Source organism: Somniosus microcephalus, chromosome 6, assembly GCF_052327205.1.
Source record: "Somniosus microcephalus isolate GS21.2 chromosome 6, FLI_Smic_1.0, whole genome shotgun sequence".
NCBI classification, from domain to species: domain Eukaryota; kingdom Metazoa; phylum Chordata; class Chondrichthyes; order Squaliformes; family Somniosidae; genus Somniosus; species Somniosus microcephalus.
Window position 1 is genome coordinate 19966886 of NC_140992.1, and position 18029 is coordinate 19984914.

An 18029-nucleotide genomic window follows, 5' to 3' on the forward strand; every position below is an offset into this window, starting at 1 on the left:
TGGTGGAATGGACAAATAAAGTGGCAGATGCCAGTAAGTGTGACGTAGTATATTCTGGTAAAAAAATAAATCTGTAAATCAAATTTTACTTTGTAATACCAAATATTGCACATAATGTTTGTAAACCATTTTTCACCAAGTTAAGATCTGAACATTTTTTATCTTGTGCCAAGGGTCAGTCTTGGCTCAGTGGTACCACTCTCGCCTCAGAGTCAGAAGGTTGTAGGTTCAAGTACTATCCCAGAGACCTGAGCACATAATCTAGGCTGACACGACAATGCAGTACATGAGGGAGTGCTGTCTTTCAAGTGAGATGTTAAACCAAGGCGCCACTTGCCCTCTCAGGTGGACATAAAAGATCCCATGGCACTATTCGAAAAAGAGCAGAGGAGTTCTCCCTGGTGTGCTGGCCAACATTCAACCCTCAACCAAGAGAGATTATCTGGTCATTATTCCATTGCTGTTTGTGGGATTTTGCTGTGTGCAAATTGGCTGCCGCATTTCCCTACATTACAACAGTGACTACGTTTTAAACATAATTGGCTGTAAAACCTTTGGGACGTCCTGAGGCTGCAAAAGTTGCTATATAAATGCAATTTCTTCCTTTTATATTAGTTAATCTTTGACTGTGGGACTAAAGAAGTACAATTTACTGACAGAACACAGAGTTTCTTTTATTCTCTTACCCTAATACAGAATTTCTTTTAATACTGCCCGAATCTTTTACATTGCATAGTATTTGGATTTTTATCACTTAAATTTCACAATGAAAATCATTTTCCCATGGTGTGTGAAACCAGGTATTGCGCTTCTCTTGGGTAAATTTACAGACCCAGTTCCAGGTCTTCTAGCTCCTTCAAAAGAGCATCTTCTTTCTGCATTTTCTCTATCTGTAAATGGAGAGAGATGGAGTCAAAGAAACCACAGCTTACAGTAATGATACAGTTAGAACCAGGTAGACAGAAAAGCTTGGATCCAAAAAAAAAGCCAAATTCTGGCTTCCCTGACAGCTCAGTTGGTAAATTACAGGAAACTCTCGATTTACCGGCACCTAAATAACCGGAAATCTCTGTTAACCGGCAAAATTCAGGAGTAGGTTCAGGTAAGTTTTACTTCATATTAGTGGCCGTTCCTGGATCTGTGGCCGTGTAACCGGGGTTCCTGCACTTGTTGCTAAGTAACAGGGATGCTTGGTCTGTGGCCGGGGTTCCTGCACTTGTTGCTAAGTAACAGGGACGCTTGGTCTGTGGCCGGGGTTCCTGCACTTGTTGCTAAGTAACAGGGACGCTTGGTCTGTGGCCGGGGTTCATGCACCTGTTGCTAAGCAACAGGGAAGCCTGGATTTGTTGCTGTGTACGGAGCTCTCGTACCTTTTAACTATACCTCTCTGTAATCCGGACTTTTTGATAAACCGGCACCACGCCAGTCCCATCAATGCCAGATAAAAAAAAGTTTCCTGTATTCGGCATGGAATTGAAACCAAAGACCAGAAAGGTCCAAGGTTTGATCTTTAATCCCCTCATAGCAAGCTAGTCTCAGCCAAGATGGCAACATGCTCACTATACGCTGGTGTCCCAGGGCCAGAGATGGAAAGAATAAGCCAGGGTTCTTGTTTGTGGTTACTAACTAGTGACACCTGTTGAAGTGTGCTTATTTGTGGACGTTGGCCGAGGACAAGATTGTACTCAGCTGCAAAGCCGTCTCCAAATCAAAACCTTACTGGCACTCACTGTCTTAGGGGCCCATGGAACTGTAACTCAGCACAAATCAGTGTCTACCGCTGGGAAAAAATCAGAGGGACAATAAGAGTTGCACGTTAACCATGTTCTTGTAGAACGAACAATTACGTTCTATTACGCGCCTCGATTGCACTGGTTCATGGAAGATTTGTGATTCTGCAAATGAATTTTGGCGGAACTTGAACTGTAACCTAACCAGTGCAATTTCAATCGCCTTTTGGGCGCGATTTCCCGATTGCGCCCAAAGCAGAAGCTCTACCCATAGGATCGCACATGAAAAATTGCGACTTCAGCGAGGTAACAGAGGGCTGAACCATACCCAAGACATGAACTGCCAGCTCCAGAATAGGAACGGTAAAGGAGATTAGAAGGAAAAAAAAAACACAATGATAAAATCGTTCAATAGCTGCATAACTGAATGTGGTAATATCTTTTCATGAGCTATGCAATCCCATTAAACAGATCATAGAATCTCACAACACATCATCAATGTGTCGGCTCTTTGAAAGAGCTATCCAATTATTCCCACTCCCCTGCACTTTGCCCATAGCCCTGAAAATTTCTCCTTTTCAAGTATGTATCTAATTCCCTGAAATCTGCAAGGGGAAAAACTGCAGAACACTGGTTGTAAACAGCCTGTCAGCATCTGAAAAGATGGGTTCACATGTTGGGTGTAAACGTTTCGTTATAACTCCAACTTGTGTTTTCTCTTGTCAGACGCTGTTTAATTCCAGGATTTTTGTGTTTCAGCATCTCAAATTGTTAAGACACTTTGCTGGGGCAGAGTACAGGGGCCTTTAGGTGGCATCCTAATGAGGGCAGAATCCAAACTGAAAAATGTTTGGTACTCTAGGCTGGCACGCCAGTGCAGTACCGAGGGAGTGCTGCACTGTCGGAGGTGCCGTCTTTCGGATGAGATGTTAAACCGAGGCCCCGTCTGCTCCTTCAGGTGGACATAAAAGATCCCATGGCACTATTTAGAAGAGCAGGGGGAGTTTTCCCCGGTGTCCTGGGGCCAATATTTATTCCTCAATCAACATCACTAAAGCAGATTATCTGGTCATCATCACATTGTTGTTTGTGGGAGCTTGCTGTGCGCAAATTGGCTGCTGCGTTTCATACATTACAACAGGGACTACACTTCAAAAATACTTCATTGGCTGGAAAGCGCTTTGGGACGTCCGTTGGTCTTGAAAGGCGCTATAGAAATGCAAGTCTTTCTTTGGGATGTTTTGAGGTCGTGAAAGGCGCTATATAAATGCAAGTCTGTCTTTCTTTGATATCTGCCAGCGCCGTGCAAATCCCTAGAAGGGAAATAGTAACTTTGTTTTTTGGTACCTGATTTTTTTCTAGTTGCTTGCCAGAAGCTTCTTGCTCTTTCAGTTGTTCAATTGCTTTAAGTTTCTGCAACAAAGAGTTCTGTTGTTAAGAGATGAACAGTTGCAGGTTTTACAACATAACCAACAAACTTCTAAAACCCATTGCTGTGACAAATGGAGTTCAAAACATGTTTTTTTTCTGCAAATAAAGCAAGACATGTTTGAACTCATCGATCAAAATAGTAACATGTCAACAAATGTATATCAGCTAGTGCTGCTGTTTCTTTCTGTCCCACCACCCCACAACTTCTTCCCCAGAACTTACTTTTTTGATGTTCTTAATTTTCTTATCTAGTTCCGGGTCGCCGTGGCCCTCGGCATACTGTAGAGCTCTAGGTTCAGGGTCGGCTGGTGCTTCCTGTATGACCTCAGGCTTACTCTCCTGCGGGAAATAAGGCGGGGGGGGGGGGGGGAGAGAAGGGGGTTATTAAGATCAAGAATCTCTGCTTGCAGGTTATCAGAGTTTTCTTGTATGCTTTTCTCCCCAGTAAATCAATGTTGTTACCCTTTTGCTTTACGACTTGTACCCAAAGGAGCAACTGTATAAAGCAAAGTTGGGGAAGTAATGAAACCTGCTATGGTGTTTTATAGCTACGGCTTAGCGAGTAAAAAAAAAAATACCTGTTTTGCTGCCTTTCTAGCCTCCCGTTTCTTTTGATTTTTTACAGCGGCTTTTGACAGCTGCTTATCTGTAGTTTGTGGTTTCATGTTCTGAGGTGGCTCTTCTTCATGCTAGTGGGAAAGAAAACAAGTTATGCACCAGATCAAATCTCAGGGTGTTGGCCTCATAAAGCACTGCCTTAGATGCAAGTGTACACGGCAATATAAAAGGAAAGTTCTTAAATACAAGTTCTTTATTATACAGGAAACTCTCGTTTAAACGGCACCTAAATTATCCGGAATTCTCTATTAACCGGCAAAATTCTCACCCCGAAAACAACACCTCAATAATTGGCAATGTTGCCGAGTCTGAGTCTCCCGTGGTGGCCGAGTTAGTCAGTGGGGGTAGTTCTCCAAACAGCCACTACTCGGCTTCTTGGCGCTGTCGGAAGTCGGAACACCTCAATACCCCTGTAATAGGAATCTGACTCTCCCGCGCTGCCGGTAGTCACTTCTGATCCGCCATTTTACTGGGGTACTGTGTGTCTCCCACGCTGCTGGTAGTCATTGCATTGCATTACCCTCAACTGGCAGTACTGTACTTAATCTAGCATCTTCCACCATCCATTTAACACAACATTCTGTAGGTGAGTACCCAATTACTGTATACTGCACATTTCTTGATTTTTTAAATTTTTCTTTGTTAAAAATAGCCTCGGTAGATAACCCTCTCCGTCATCCGGAATTTTTGATCAACCGGCAACACGCTGGTCCCGTTGGTGCCGGATACCAAAGAGTTTCCTGTATCTGCCATCAACAGCCTTTGGTTTAAGACTTAACATTCTGCTATTAGAAAATTCAAAGTTCCCAGTACAGATTCAGCTCTCAACCTCAAGCAGGCTACGCACCATTACATTTCTTACCAAATTCATTTTAAATCCACCCATTTTTACTCTTCCAACTGTTTTCCTTCCTCTCCTGATGATTCTTGCTGGGTACAGTTCCTTAAATACCAGATACTCCTCCAGTACCTCACTTAAGTGGAGATTTTGCATATGCGAGCCTCAATATTGAATGTCAGAAGCTTACTTGACCAGGGGTTGCCAAGCCGGAACCTGTCCTCACCCGACATACTACCAAACAGGAGTCTCTGGCTAGCGATCAGGGACAAGAACCCCGAGCGATTTTCCTATTCCCGGCTCAGGGCCACTCAGGCCAATTATGATACCCCTGCCTATTGTCCCAGTTGAGATCAGAAAACTCAACATAGACCAACCAGGGACCTACCTTGTTTATACAGCGGAGTAGCATACTGGACAATGCTATTATTAGCTGTGCCAACAGGGGAGCTAAATCTTATTAAGTTTAAATGTATACATAGTGTTACATTTTGAAAACCAAGCATTTTGAAGAAACGGGAGCAACTTTTACTATCATTTTTTTCTTGCTCATTATTGCTAATCTCTTGAATATATTGGGCAGGATGAGCACAGGCTAGACACTTCCCTCACAGAGGGAGGACAAAAGTTAGAGGGGAGAGTCACAATTCATTTTAATTACAAAAAACATTACCATTACACTCATGGGAGCCAGCAAAACATAGAAACATAGAAGATAGGAGCAGGAGTAGGCCATTCGGCCCCTCGAGCCTGCTCCGCCATTCAATGCGATCATGGCTGATCATCCAAATTCAGTACCCGGTCCCTGCTTTCTCCCCATACCCCTTGATCCCTTTAGATTTAAGAAATATATCCAACTCCTTCTTGAATATATTTAATGAATTGGCCTCTACGGCCTTCTGTGGTAGAGAATTCCACAGGTTCACCACTCTCTGGGTGAAGAAATTCCTCCTCATCTCTGTCCTAAATGGCTTACCCCTTATCCTTAGACTGTGACCCCTGGTTCTGGACTCCCCCGGCCATCAGAAACATCCTTCCTGCATCTAGTCTGTCCAGTCCTGTCAGAATTTTGTAAGTTTCAATGAGACCCCCTCTCATTCTTCTAAACGCCAGCGAGTACAAGCCCAATCGACCCAATTTCTCCTCATACGTCATTCCTGCCATCCCAGGTATCAGCCTGGTGAATCTTTGCTGAACTCCTTCCATGGCAAGGACATCCTTCCTCAGATAAGGTGACCAAAACTGCACACAATACTCAAGATGTGGTCTCACCAAGGCCTTGTACAACTGCAGCAAGACATCCTTGTTCCTGTACTCAAACCCTCTCGCTACGAAGGCCAACATACCATTTGCCTTCTTAACCGCCTGCTGCACCTGCATGCTTACCTTCAGCGACTGGTGCACAAGGACACCCAGGTCTCGTTGCACTTCCCCTTCTCCCAATCTATTGCCATTCAGATAATAATCTGCCTTCCTGTTTTTGCCACCAAAGTGGATAACCTCACATTTATCCACGTTATATTGCATCTACCATGCTTCTGCCCAATCACCCAACCTGTCCAAATCATCCTGGAGTTTCTCTGCATCCTCCTCACAGCACATACGCCCACCCAGCTTTGTGTTGCCTGCAAATTTGGAGATATTACATCTAGTTCCCTTGTCTAGATCATTAATATATATTGTGAATAACTGGGGTCCTAGCACCGATCCCTGCGGTACCCCACTAGTCACTGCCTGCCACTCGGAAAAAGACCCGTTTATTCCAACTCTTTGCTTCCTGTCTGCCAACAGTTTTCTATCCAAGTCAGTACGAAAGTCCAAATACACCACATCCACTGGTTCTCCCTGATCTATTCTACCAGTTACATCCTCAAAAAATTCCAGTAGATTAATCAAGCATGATTTACCTTTTGTAAATCCACGTTGACTTTGTCCGATCCTGTCACTGTTTTCCAAGTGCTCTGCTATTACATCTTTTATAATGGACTCTAGCATTTTCCCCACTACCGATGTCAGGCTTACCGGTCTATAATTCCCCGTTTTTTCTCTACCACCTTTTTTAAATAGTGGGGTTACATTACCTACCCTCCAATCCATGGGAACTGTTCCAGAGTCTATAGAATTTTGGAAGATGACCAGCAATGCATCTACTATTTCTAGGGCCACTTCCTTAAGTACCCTAGGATGTAGATTATCAGGCCCTGGGGATTTATCGGCCTTCAATCCCGTCAATTTTCCTAACACCATTTCCCTACAAATACTGATTTCATTCAGTTCCTCCCTCTCATTAGACCCTATGTTCCCTGGCATCTCTGGGAGGTTATTTGTGTCCTCCTTTGTGAAGACAGAACCAAAGTATGTACTTAATTGGTCTGCCATGTCTTTGTTCCCCATTATAAATTCCCCTGATTGACTGCAAGGGACCTATGCTTGACTTCACCAATCTTTTTCTCTTCACATATCTATAGAATGGGGACTTTGCCCAAGTTAGCTCATTTTCTATTTACCACCGGTTGTAAAGGGATATAGACAGGTTAAGTGAGTGGGCAAGATCACGGCAAATGGAATATATTGTGGAGAAATGTGAAGTTATCCAATTTGGTAGGAAAAATAGAAAAGCAGAATATTTTTTTACAAGGTGAGAGATTGGGAAATGTTGGTGTTCAGAGGGACCTGGGTGTCCTTGTACACGAATCACAGAAAGTTAACATGCAGGTACAGCAATCAATTAGGAAAGCAAATGGTATGTTAGCCTTTATTACAAAAGGATTGGAGTAGAACAGTAAATAAGTCTTACTGCAATTATATAGGGCCTTGGTGAGACCACACCAGGAGTACTGTGTACAGTTTTGGTCTCCTTACCCAAGGAAGGATGTACTTGCCTTAGAGGGAAGCACAACAAAGGCTCGCCAGACTGATTCCTGGGATTGGGGGGGATTGTCCTATGAGGAGAGAGTGACGAGACTAGGCCTATATTTCTAAAATTTAGAAGAATGAAAGATGATCTCATTGAAACATATAACATTCTTACAGGGCTTGACAGGATAGCTGCTGGGAGAATGTTTCCCCTGTCTGGGGAGTCTAGAACTAGGAGTCACAGTATCAGAATAAGGTGAAGGCCATTTAAGACTGAGATGAGGAGAAATTTCTTCACTCGGAGGGTGGTGAACCTTTGGAATTCTCTACTCCAGAGGGCTGTGGAGGCTCAGTCGTTGAGTATATTCAAGGCAGAGATCGATAGATTTTTGAATATTAAGGGAATCAAGGGATATGGGGATAGTGTGGGAAGATGGAGTTGAGGTAGAAGATCAGCCATGATCTTATTGAATGGCGGAGCAGGCTCGAAGGATTGAATGGCCAATTCCTGCTCCTATTTCTTATGTTCATCCAACAGCCTCCGAGTGAAATTGAGAGTTTAATACCTTATTTAGCAAACTCATTTCTTATAGGAATTCTGTCCAAGCTTTTTGGGATGTATAGGTATGCTTCATTGAGTTTTGTGGTTCACATATGAATTCGTATCCAAATTAATTTTTATACAACTCAAATTAGGGATCTTCGGTGTTTTGATTTAGGATTTATCTCCCAATGCGGTAACAACTAACGAGGCTAAAAGACAGCCATAACCAAACCTCCAGAACCATCAAATTCAATTAGGTCAACCCAGTGAGGAAGAAATACAGGAAACTTTTGATTTACCGGCACCTAAATAACCAGAAATCTCAGTTAACCGGCAAAATTCAGGAGTAGGTTTTACTTCATATTACTTGCCTTCCTCCATCTGTGCTGTGCAAGGGCGTGGCTGCAGCTGTTGCTAAGCTACAGAGACGCTTGAAACTTGAGGCCATTGTTCTACAGTTGTTGCTAAGCAACAGGGTTTGTTGCTTTATACGGAGCTCTCAGCTCTCCCTATCTTTTACTATAGCGTTCGGTTATCCGGAATTTTTGATGAACCGGCACCACGTCGGTCCCGTCCGTGCCGGATAAAAAAAAGTTTCCTGTACAAGTGCAAATAGAACCGAGTTGCCTTGGCTGCAATGGTCGGATTGCCAAGGCTCACTGGTTGCATGTGGCCCAGGGGCTGCAGGTTGGATGACTGTCTTGTAGAACCTTTAATGTTGGCACGCACAAGAGACGATCATTCTCATCTGTCTGAACTGGAGTATGAATCCAGGAACAAAGAGCTCAAAAAGTCTGCATCACCCAACTCCACAGGCAGTATCCAAATCAATAGATTTTTACTTGCACATCACTGACTGTGATTACGTGACTCTGTTTAATAGTTGCATGCTACAGTACCCCTGACATTATAAAGAAAATGCAGTACACTGCAATAAAAGAAAGCATCATTAGTCCATTTCAATCAACAACTGAAGGGAAAGAAGTGTAAATGAATTACTCTATCACTGAGCACGATGCAACAATGGGAGAGGCATTTCAGATGTGCATTTCAAACACCTGATTATTAAAATGATAGCAAAATACTGCAGATGCTGGAAAAGTCGACGTTTCGGGTTGAAACCCTTTTTCAAAACTGGAAAGGAAATAGGGCACTTTGCAGCCTTCCGGACTCAATATCGAGTTCAACAATTTCAGATCATAACCTCGGCCCCTATTACATTTTTACTTATATATTTCTTTTCCACCCCTTTGTTTTGGGTCTTCCTTTCCCCCCCCCCCCTTTCCTTTTTTTTCTCTTTCCCACATGGCAGCTGTTTCTCATTCTGCCAGTACACTTCACACCTAATCTGAGCCGTCTTTTGTCTCCACTTGTCCTATCACCATCTCGTCTGGTTTTGAATACCTCTTAATGTCTCTTTTACTTCTTTTGTTCTATCGCAGCCCTGCCTTCGATCTATTTTATTTCCTTTCCAGTTTTGAAAAAGGGTTTCAACCCGAAACGTCGACTCTTAATTTCTCTCCACGGATGTTGCCTGGCCTGCTGAGTTTTTCCAGCATTTTCTGTTGTTATTACCTGATTATTAAAAGTCAGAAAGAAAGCAGCAGCTTTAACTGTAGTGTGAATATCATCAGGAAAATAAGTAGCTGGCACAATGCTCACAAGATAGCATTTCAAATTCGGGTCTGGCGTAGATACTTTCTTGGATTCAGTGGCATCAGTTGCTCCTGTAAGTGGTCTGATTGTCCTACTTTTATTGAGGCTGACTCACAATGCCCTATATCTAGTTGTACAATAGCGTAACCCAGTGGCATAACAATAGCATCCCTTATGATCTGGACTGTATCCTCGTGCCTTCAGCATGAGTGGTTCTTCGATCACTTCGAAGGTAGATGAGCAACACTTGGCGAGACGAGGCAGGATACAAATCATTAAGCTGCCTTATTTCACAGCATGTGAATGTACAGAGCCCCAGCTTTGACTGAATTCACTTATTTCATGCAATACAACTGTCTGCATAATAATAAATATATGCTATGCTTCCCCACATCAATGCGTAATCTTACTTGACTTAATCAGAATAACTTCTCTGCATTATATCCTTCAGGACAGGGAAGAATCTCATCTCCCTGCAGTCGCCTGTCTTTTCTTCACTTCACCCAGGCTTAGAGTGTCAGCTGTGGCTCTGTGGGTAGCACTCTCGCCTCTGGGTCAGAAGGTTGTGCACAAAATCTAGGCTGACACTCCAATGCAGTGCTGAGGGAGTGCTGCACTGTCAGACGTTCCGACTTTTGGATGAGACATTAAACTGAGGCCCTGTGTGCCCTCTCAGGTGGACGTAAAAAAATTTCACGACGCTATTTCAAAGAAGAGCAGGGGGATTCTCGCAGGTGTCCTGGCCAATATTTATCCTCCAACCAACATCACTAAAACAGATTATCTGGTCATTATAACACTGCTGTGCGCAAATTGGCTGCTGTGTTTCTTACATTACAACAGTGACTACACTTCAACAATACTTCATTGGCTATAAAGCACTTTGGGACGTCCTGAGGTTGTGGAAGGCGCTATATAAATGCAAGTCTTTCTTCTTTCTTTCGGTGTCAGCTTTTACTCAAACTGACTACCTTCCACCCAAAGGGGAATGCATCACCAGTCTAACTTGGCAATGACCCCTGCAGAGTTCAAGTGAACAAGATTGTCGTTGGAGCAACAAGTATGAAGAAACAAACTCCTGCTCCTAATTCTTATGTTCTTAACACTAGAATATTGAACTATCTTTGATCGTCTCCAGCACGGTGGTTCAGATGCCCCGAATGAATCCCAATCTACATCTCCCCACCCTGCTGTCCTGTGAACTTAACCCCTTGAGAGCTACATATAGCTCATTACTAGCATCTTTAACATATATTGCACAAAGGATCCTTCACAGTGGCTGTGACAAGATAGGTTTGGAAGAAGGTCCACTTGATCTCGTCCTACTATTTTTATATGTCCACCTGAACCACTGAGGCAGAAGAATATGATCAGAGCGTACTGCCCCATGCAATGGACGGAACCTATGACAATGTTGCACTCTCTCAATAGTGCCAGCTTGGCTCAGCTGAGAGTTCAAGCCCCAATATGGACTTCAGCACATAATCTAGGCTGACACTTGTGCAGTACCGAGGGAGAGATGCATTGTCAGAGGTGCCATCTTTCAAATGAGATGTTGAACCCAGAGTCCCATCTGTCTGCTTGGTGAGATATATGTAGGGTTCCATGGCACTATTTGAAGGAGGGCAGGGAGATTTCTTGGTATCCTGATCAACATTCCTTCCTTGACCAACACCACCTAAATCTGATTATCTGGTCATGTGTTGGTTGGTGGGACCTTGTGTGCAAATCAGTTGCATAAGAACAGCAATGAGGATCTGATAAAGTGCTTTATAAATGCACTGTAGCGCCAGTGCTCAACTCCTGCAAGCGGGGCTTGAATCCACAATCAATTGACCCAGAGGGAACCAAAAAATACTGAAGCATTAAAATCTAAGCTTTATATTTCTCAATTCCCTATTACATTCACACCTTGCGCTTAGACACTCAGGTAGGCCAGAAAAATAGGACATTTTTCAGGAGTTTCTCATACGAAGTTCTGAAACTTTACTTTGACTTCAATGCACATTCCGATGATGTGGAATTTGTAGCAATAACAATAAAAAAAATTGTTTAAAGTTGCACAAATTTTAAACTCAACTAAGGAAACGTACTGAATCACACTCACCAGTTTTGAGCTGGTTACTGGCTTGTTTCTCAATGCTGGGGGTCTGTAAGCCTGCGCTGGTTTGGCATCAATACTAGGGACATCATTGGGAACAGTCTGATATTTGATGCCCTTTTCCGGGAAAGCCCCGTCTACAAATGGCTGCCACTGCACTTCCCAGAGTTCAGAGTTTGACGTCACTTCAATCTTGTGACGGACTGCGCCACTGTAGTGCCAGATCTTGTAGCCATTGCTAACCCGTAGTCTCGGCGCGCAAGTTGCTGTCACAATGTGCTCTCCATCCGGGCACCACGAGAAGTAGGTTGTATCAGCGGCTTGGGGCTTAGAAATCTGTTTGTATTTTTTTATGTCCCAAACTTCCATCTGTCCTCGGAGGTTTCCAAAGCCCGCTAGCACGAGGATGTGTCCCTGAGGGCTGTAGAATGCCGCATTTCGAGGGCCAGTGCCGAAGTCAAAGACTGGGTCGCACTTATGGTTGTAGACTGTAACTTTGGCAGGCATGAAACCATACACAGCACAAAATTCTAGAGAGTTTGGGTTCCAGACCACGTCATAAATTGGGCCGTTTTTTGCTGAAAGAAATGAATTATTTGAACAGTGAGGTGCTGTCGCTCCACTTCAGTGCATAACTACTACAACAACAACAGCCTCCATTTACATAGCATCTTTAACTTAGAAAAAAAAATGTTCCAGGGCGCTTCACAGAGGCGCAATCGGACGAGAATGGACGCCAAGAGGAGACATTCGGAACTTGGTTCAGTTGGTAGCATTCTTGTTCGAGTCAGAAGATTGTGGGTTCCAGCCTCACCATACGCTTCAGCACATAAGTTAGGCTGACCGTTCTGCAGTACCGAGGGAATGCCAGCTTTGGATGCCTGCTCAGGTGTGTGTAAAAGATCCTACGGCACTATCTGAAGAGCAGGGAGCTCTCCCAATGCACTGACCAACATTCACCCCTCGAGCAACACAAGCAAAAGCAGGTGATCTGATCATCGATGCAGTTGCTGTTTCTGGTCCTTGCTTTGCGCTAATTGGCAGCCGCTGTTTGTCTAAATAACAACAGCGACTGCACTTCAAAAGTAATTCGTTAGTTGTGAAGCACCTTGGGACATTACGAGGGCTTGACAAGGCACAGTATAAATGCAAGCTCAATCGATCTATCTAGCTATATTCTCTGTTGGGTACGACAATTACAATGTTCTGCTGGCCGGCCTCCCACCTTGCACCCCGCATAAACTTAGGCACATTCAAAACTCTGCTGCCTAATTCGCACCTGTTCGCCCAGCACCCCTGCGCTCGCTGACCTACATTGTCCAGCGACGCCTCAATTTTTAAATTCTCATCCTTGTTTTCAATTCCCCCCCCCATTGGCCTTGCCGCTCCCCATCTCTGTAATCTCCTCCAGCCCTACAACCCTCCGAGATCTCTGCGTCCTCCAATTCTGGCCTCTTGCGTATCTCGAATTTTAAAATCGGTCCACCATTGGTGGCCGTGCCTTCAGCTGCCTCGGCCCCAAGCTCTGGAATTCCCTCCCTAAACCTCTCCGCATCTCTATCTCTTACTCCTCCTTTAAGACACGCCTTAAAACCTACCTAAAATCCCCTGGACCTGATGGCCTACATCCTAGGGTTCTAAAAAGAGGTGGCTGCAGAGATAGTGGTTGTGATCTTCCAAAATTCCCTACAACTGTCCCAGCGGATTTCAAGGTAGCTAACGCTAGTCAAGAAAGGAGGGAAGAGAGAAAACAGGGAACTACAGGCCAGTCAGCCTGACATCAGTGGTCAGGAAAATGCTGGAATCCATTATTAACATAACAGGACATTTAGAAAATCATACAATTAGGCAGAGTCAACATGGTTTTATGAAAGGGAAATCGGGTTTACCAAATATATTCAAGCTTTTTGGGGATGTAACTAGCAGGGTAGATAAAGGGAACCAGTGAACGTAGTATATTTGGATTTCCAAAAGGCATTCGATAAGGTGCCACATAAAAGGTTGCTACGCAAGGTACGTGCTCATAGGGTTGGAAGTGCAGGAAACTCTTTTTTTATCCGGCACCGGCGTGCTGCCGGTTGATCAAAAAGTCCGGATTACAGAGCGGTATACTTACTAAGGTACGAGAGCCCCGTACATGGCCACAGATCCAGGCGTCCCTGTTGCATGGCAACAGGTGCAGGAACCCCGGTTACACGGCAACAGGTGCAGGAACCCCGGTTACACGGCCACAGGTGCAGGAACCCCGGTTACACGGCCACAGATCCAGGAACCCCGGTTACACAGCCACAGATCCAGGAACCCCGGTTACACGGCCACAGATCCAGGAACCCCGGTTACACGGCCACAGATCCAGGAACCCCAGTTACACGGCCACAGATCCAGGAACCCCGGTTACACGGCCACAGATCCAGGAACCCCGGTTACACGGCCACAGATCCAGGAACCCCAGTTACACGGCCACAGATCCAGGAACCCCGGTTACACGGCCACAGATCCAGGAACCCCAGTTACACGGCCACAGATCCAGGAACCCCAGTTACACGGCCACAGATCCAGGAACCCCAGTTACACGGCCACAGATCCAGGAACCCCAGTTACACGGCCACTGATCCAGGAACCCCGGTTGCACGGCCACAGATCCAGGAACCCCGGTTACACGGCCACAGATCCAGGAACCCCGGTTACACGGCCACAGATCCAGGAACCCCGGTTACACGGCCACAGATCCAGGAACCCCGGTTACACGGCCACAGATCCAGGAACCCCGGTTACACGGCCACAGATCCAGGAACCCCGGTTACACGGCCACAGATCCAGGAACCCCGGTTACACGTTCACAGATCCAGGAACCTCAGTTACACGGCCACTGATCCAGGAACCCCGGTTACACGGCCACTGATCCAGGAACCCCGGTTACACGGCCACAGATCCAGGAACCCCGGTTACACGGCCACAGATCCAGGAACCCCGGTTACACGTTCACAGATCCAGGAACCTCAGTTACACGTTCACAGATCCAGGAACCCTGGTTACACGGCCACTGATCCAGGAACCCCGGTTACACGGCCACTGATCCAGGAACCCCGGTTACACGGCCACAGATCCAGGAACCCCGGTTACAAGGCCACAGATCCAGGAACCCCGGTTACACAGCCAGTAATATGAAGTAAAACTTACCTGAACCTACTCCTGAATTTTGCCGGTTAAGAGAGATTTCCAGTTATTTAGGTGCCGGTAAAAAGAGAGTTTCCTGTAATATATTAGCACGGATTGAGGATTGGTTAACGGACAGAAAACAGGTCATTTCAGGTTGGCAGGCTGCAACTAGTGGGATGTCGCAAGGATCAGTGCTTGGGCCTCAGCTATTTACAATTTATTAATGAATTAAATGAGGGGGCCGAGTGTAATGTTTCCAAGTTTGCTGACGATACAAATCTATTTTGGAAAGTAAGCTGTGAGGAGGAGACAAAGGATATAGACAGCTTAAGTGAGTGGGCAATAAGGTGGCAGATGGAGTATAATGTGGGGAAAGGTGAGGTTATTCACTTTGGTAGGAAGAATAGAAAAACAGAATATTTTTTAAATGGTGAGGAACTATTAAATGATGGTGTTCAGAGAGATTTAGGTGTCCTCGTACAGGAATCACAGAAAGTTAGCATGCAGGTACAGCATTAGCAAGGCAAATGGCATTTTGCCTTTATTGCAAAGGGGGTTGGAGTACAAGAGTAAGGAAGTCTTGCTACAATTGTACAGGGTTTTGGTGAGACCACACCTGGAGTACTGTGCACAGTTTTAGTCTCCTTATCTGAGGAAGGATAGACTTGCCTTAGAGGCGGTGCAACAAAGGTTCACTAGATTGATTCCTGGGATGAGAGGGTTGTCCTTTGAGGAGAGATTGAGTAGATTGGGCCTATACTCTCTGGAGTTTAAAAGAATGAGGTGTGATCCTGAGGGGGTAGATGCTCAGAGGTTGTTCCCCCTGGCTGGAGTCTAGAACTAGGGGTCACAGTCTCAGGATAAGGGGTCGGCCATTTAAAACTGAGATGAGGAGGAATTTCTTCACTCAGAGGGTTGTGAATCTTTGGATTTCTCTACCCCAGAGGGCTGTGGATGCTGAATCGTTGAGTATATTCAAGGCTGACATAGATAGAATTTTGGACTCTAGGAGAATCAAGGGATATGGAGATCTGGCGGGAAAGTGGAGCTGAGGTGGAAGAGCAGCCATGATCTTATCGAATGGCGGAGCAGGCTCGAAGGGCTGTATGACGTACTCCTGCTCCTATTTCTTATGTACCTCTTTGACCAAGCTTTTGGTCATCTGTTCTTATGTGTCTCAGTGCCAAATTTTGTTTGATAACGCTCCTGTGAAGTGCAGTGGGTCGTTTTACTACATTAAGGCGCTATATAAATGCAAGTTGCTGTTGTTGATGTTATTCGACTCGAGAAGAATTAGATGCATTACACACTATACATAAAAAGGGTTACTAGAATGCACATTAGAACTATAAAAGCTATAGCGGTTTACAGTACCGAAGCAGGCCAATTTGATCCATTGCATCTGTGCAGGTTCTTTACTAGAGCAATCCAAAGCTAATGACACACTGCAGGATGTGCCACCCCACAGCTAGAGTGGAGTACTGAAGCAGAGGAAAGGAAGTGGCTCATTGTCTGTTGGAGGGGTAGGCCTGACAGAATGACTCAGCCAGAGGTAGTGCAGTAAATTCCTGGAGGACTTAAGTTGTCTGACAGGTATATTGTTGCAAACCTCCACGAATATGAGGGGCCTAGATAGAGTGGATAGGAAGGACCTATTTCCCTTAGTAGAGAGGTCAATAACCAGGGGGCAGAGATTAAAGTAATTAGTAGAGGATGAGAGAGGAGTTGAGGAGAACTTTTTTCACCCAGAGGGGTCTGGAACTCACTGCCTGAAAGGGTGGTTGGGGCAGAAACCCTCATCGCATTTAAAAAGTACTGTACTTGGATAGGCACTTGAAGTGCCGTAACCTGCAAGGCCACGGACCAAGAGCTGGAAAGTGGGATTAGGCTGGATAGCTCTTGTTTGGCCGGCGCAGACATGATGGGCCAAATGGCCTCCTTCTGTGCTGTAAATTTCTATTCTATGAACAAGCACAGGGGGGAAAAAAATTCACAAGCAACATCATGGCAATTTTTCCTCATTTTTTCCCCTCTTTCTAGTTAATAGAACATATTGCATTGAAAGGACCCTGGCATTGTCAAAATTCTTTCTGTAAAGTCATTTATATTTCACAAGGTAGATACAGATGGGGAAGGTCATTCAGCCTGTCCTTGCTCATCCATCTGTAGACCACCTGTGCTCCCCCATTATAGCATCCAGCTGTTTCTTCAACACGTCAAGGCTTTTACCTCCACTACCCGACAGGAATTCCATTCCACAGATTGATTACGGTGCGTGACGCTCCTAACTCTGCCTTTTGCTCGTTTGAACGTGTGCCTTTGGATTACTGTCACAGTTTAATTGGAAGTAGTGTTCTAGATTTATGTTTTCTGTACTGTTCCACCATGACCTCTTCGTACCAGAGGTCAGAGAAGGAGTGGGTGACCTCTTTGTAGGCCGCTGTAGATGCTCTAATGGGTGCTGGAAACTGCACAATATTTACCTCGATCTGTGAAATAGGCCTGGTTCCCACTTGCTCGATTGCGTACAGGTGTGGAATCAGGAACTCTTTGCAGTGTGAGGAACATCCACTGAGGTCTCGTGCCCAAGTAATTTGCCACAGCACGAAGCAAGAGCAATCTTAGTATTCCACTTTATTTCTGGACGACCTACATTCGAACGCATGATTTCTCTCCTCCGCACAGGTTATTTTGAATTAAGTAACTAATATAATAGTGGAAAATTCCCCTCTCCCCCCTGACATGCATTGAACTCCAAATGGACTGGCCAGGCAAGCCTCGAATATGCTAATCATGAGCCAACCTCTAGGTGTGGGCAAAAGCAAACCAAGGTGACCCGCCCTCCATTTTACTTTCCTTACTGCGAGGGAGTACATGGATTTTTTTTCCTGACACTTCCCCTGACAGCACAAATAGAGCTTAGGGCCGCGGCAGCTAAAGGCAAGGCCGCCAATGGTGGCGCGCTAAAAATCGGGGATGCGCAAGAGGCCAGAATTGGAGGAGCGCAGAGATCTCTGAGGGTTGTGGGGCCAGAGGAGGTTACAGAGATAGGGAGGGGTGAGGCCATGGAGGGATTCAAAAACAAGGATGACAAGG

The 18029-nt window shown here is 45.1% G+C and overlaps 1 protein-coding gene across 2 annotated transcripts in view; it reads right to left on the reverse strand.

The window, feature by feature from the left end:
* Positions 1–648: 648 nt before the first annotated feature.
* eif2a (eukaryotic translation initiation factor 2A) overlaps positions 649–18029 on the reverse strand; it is a 55968-nt gene continuing 38587 nt past the window's right edge. For both annotated transcript variants that reach the window (XM_085989815.1, XM_085989816.1), the window contains 5 exons: positions 11781–12352; positions 3740–3850; positions 3384–3500; positions 3078–3143; positions 649–890 (listed from right to left, as the gene is read on the reverse strand). In XM_085989815.1, the coding sequence (XP_085845941.1) occupies positions 825–890; positions 3078–3143; positions 3384–3500; positions 3740–3850; positions 11781–12352 (932 nt within the window). In that variant the 3' untranslated portion in view covers positions 649–824. The remainder of the gene's footprint in view (positions 891–3077; positions 3144–3383; positions 3501–3739; positions 3851–11780; positions 12353–18029) is intronic.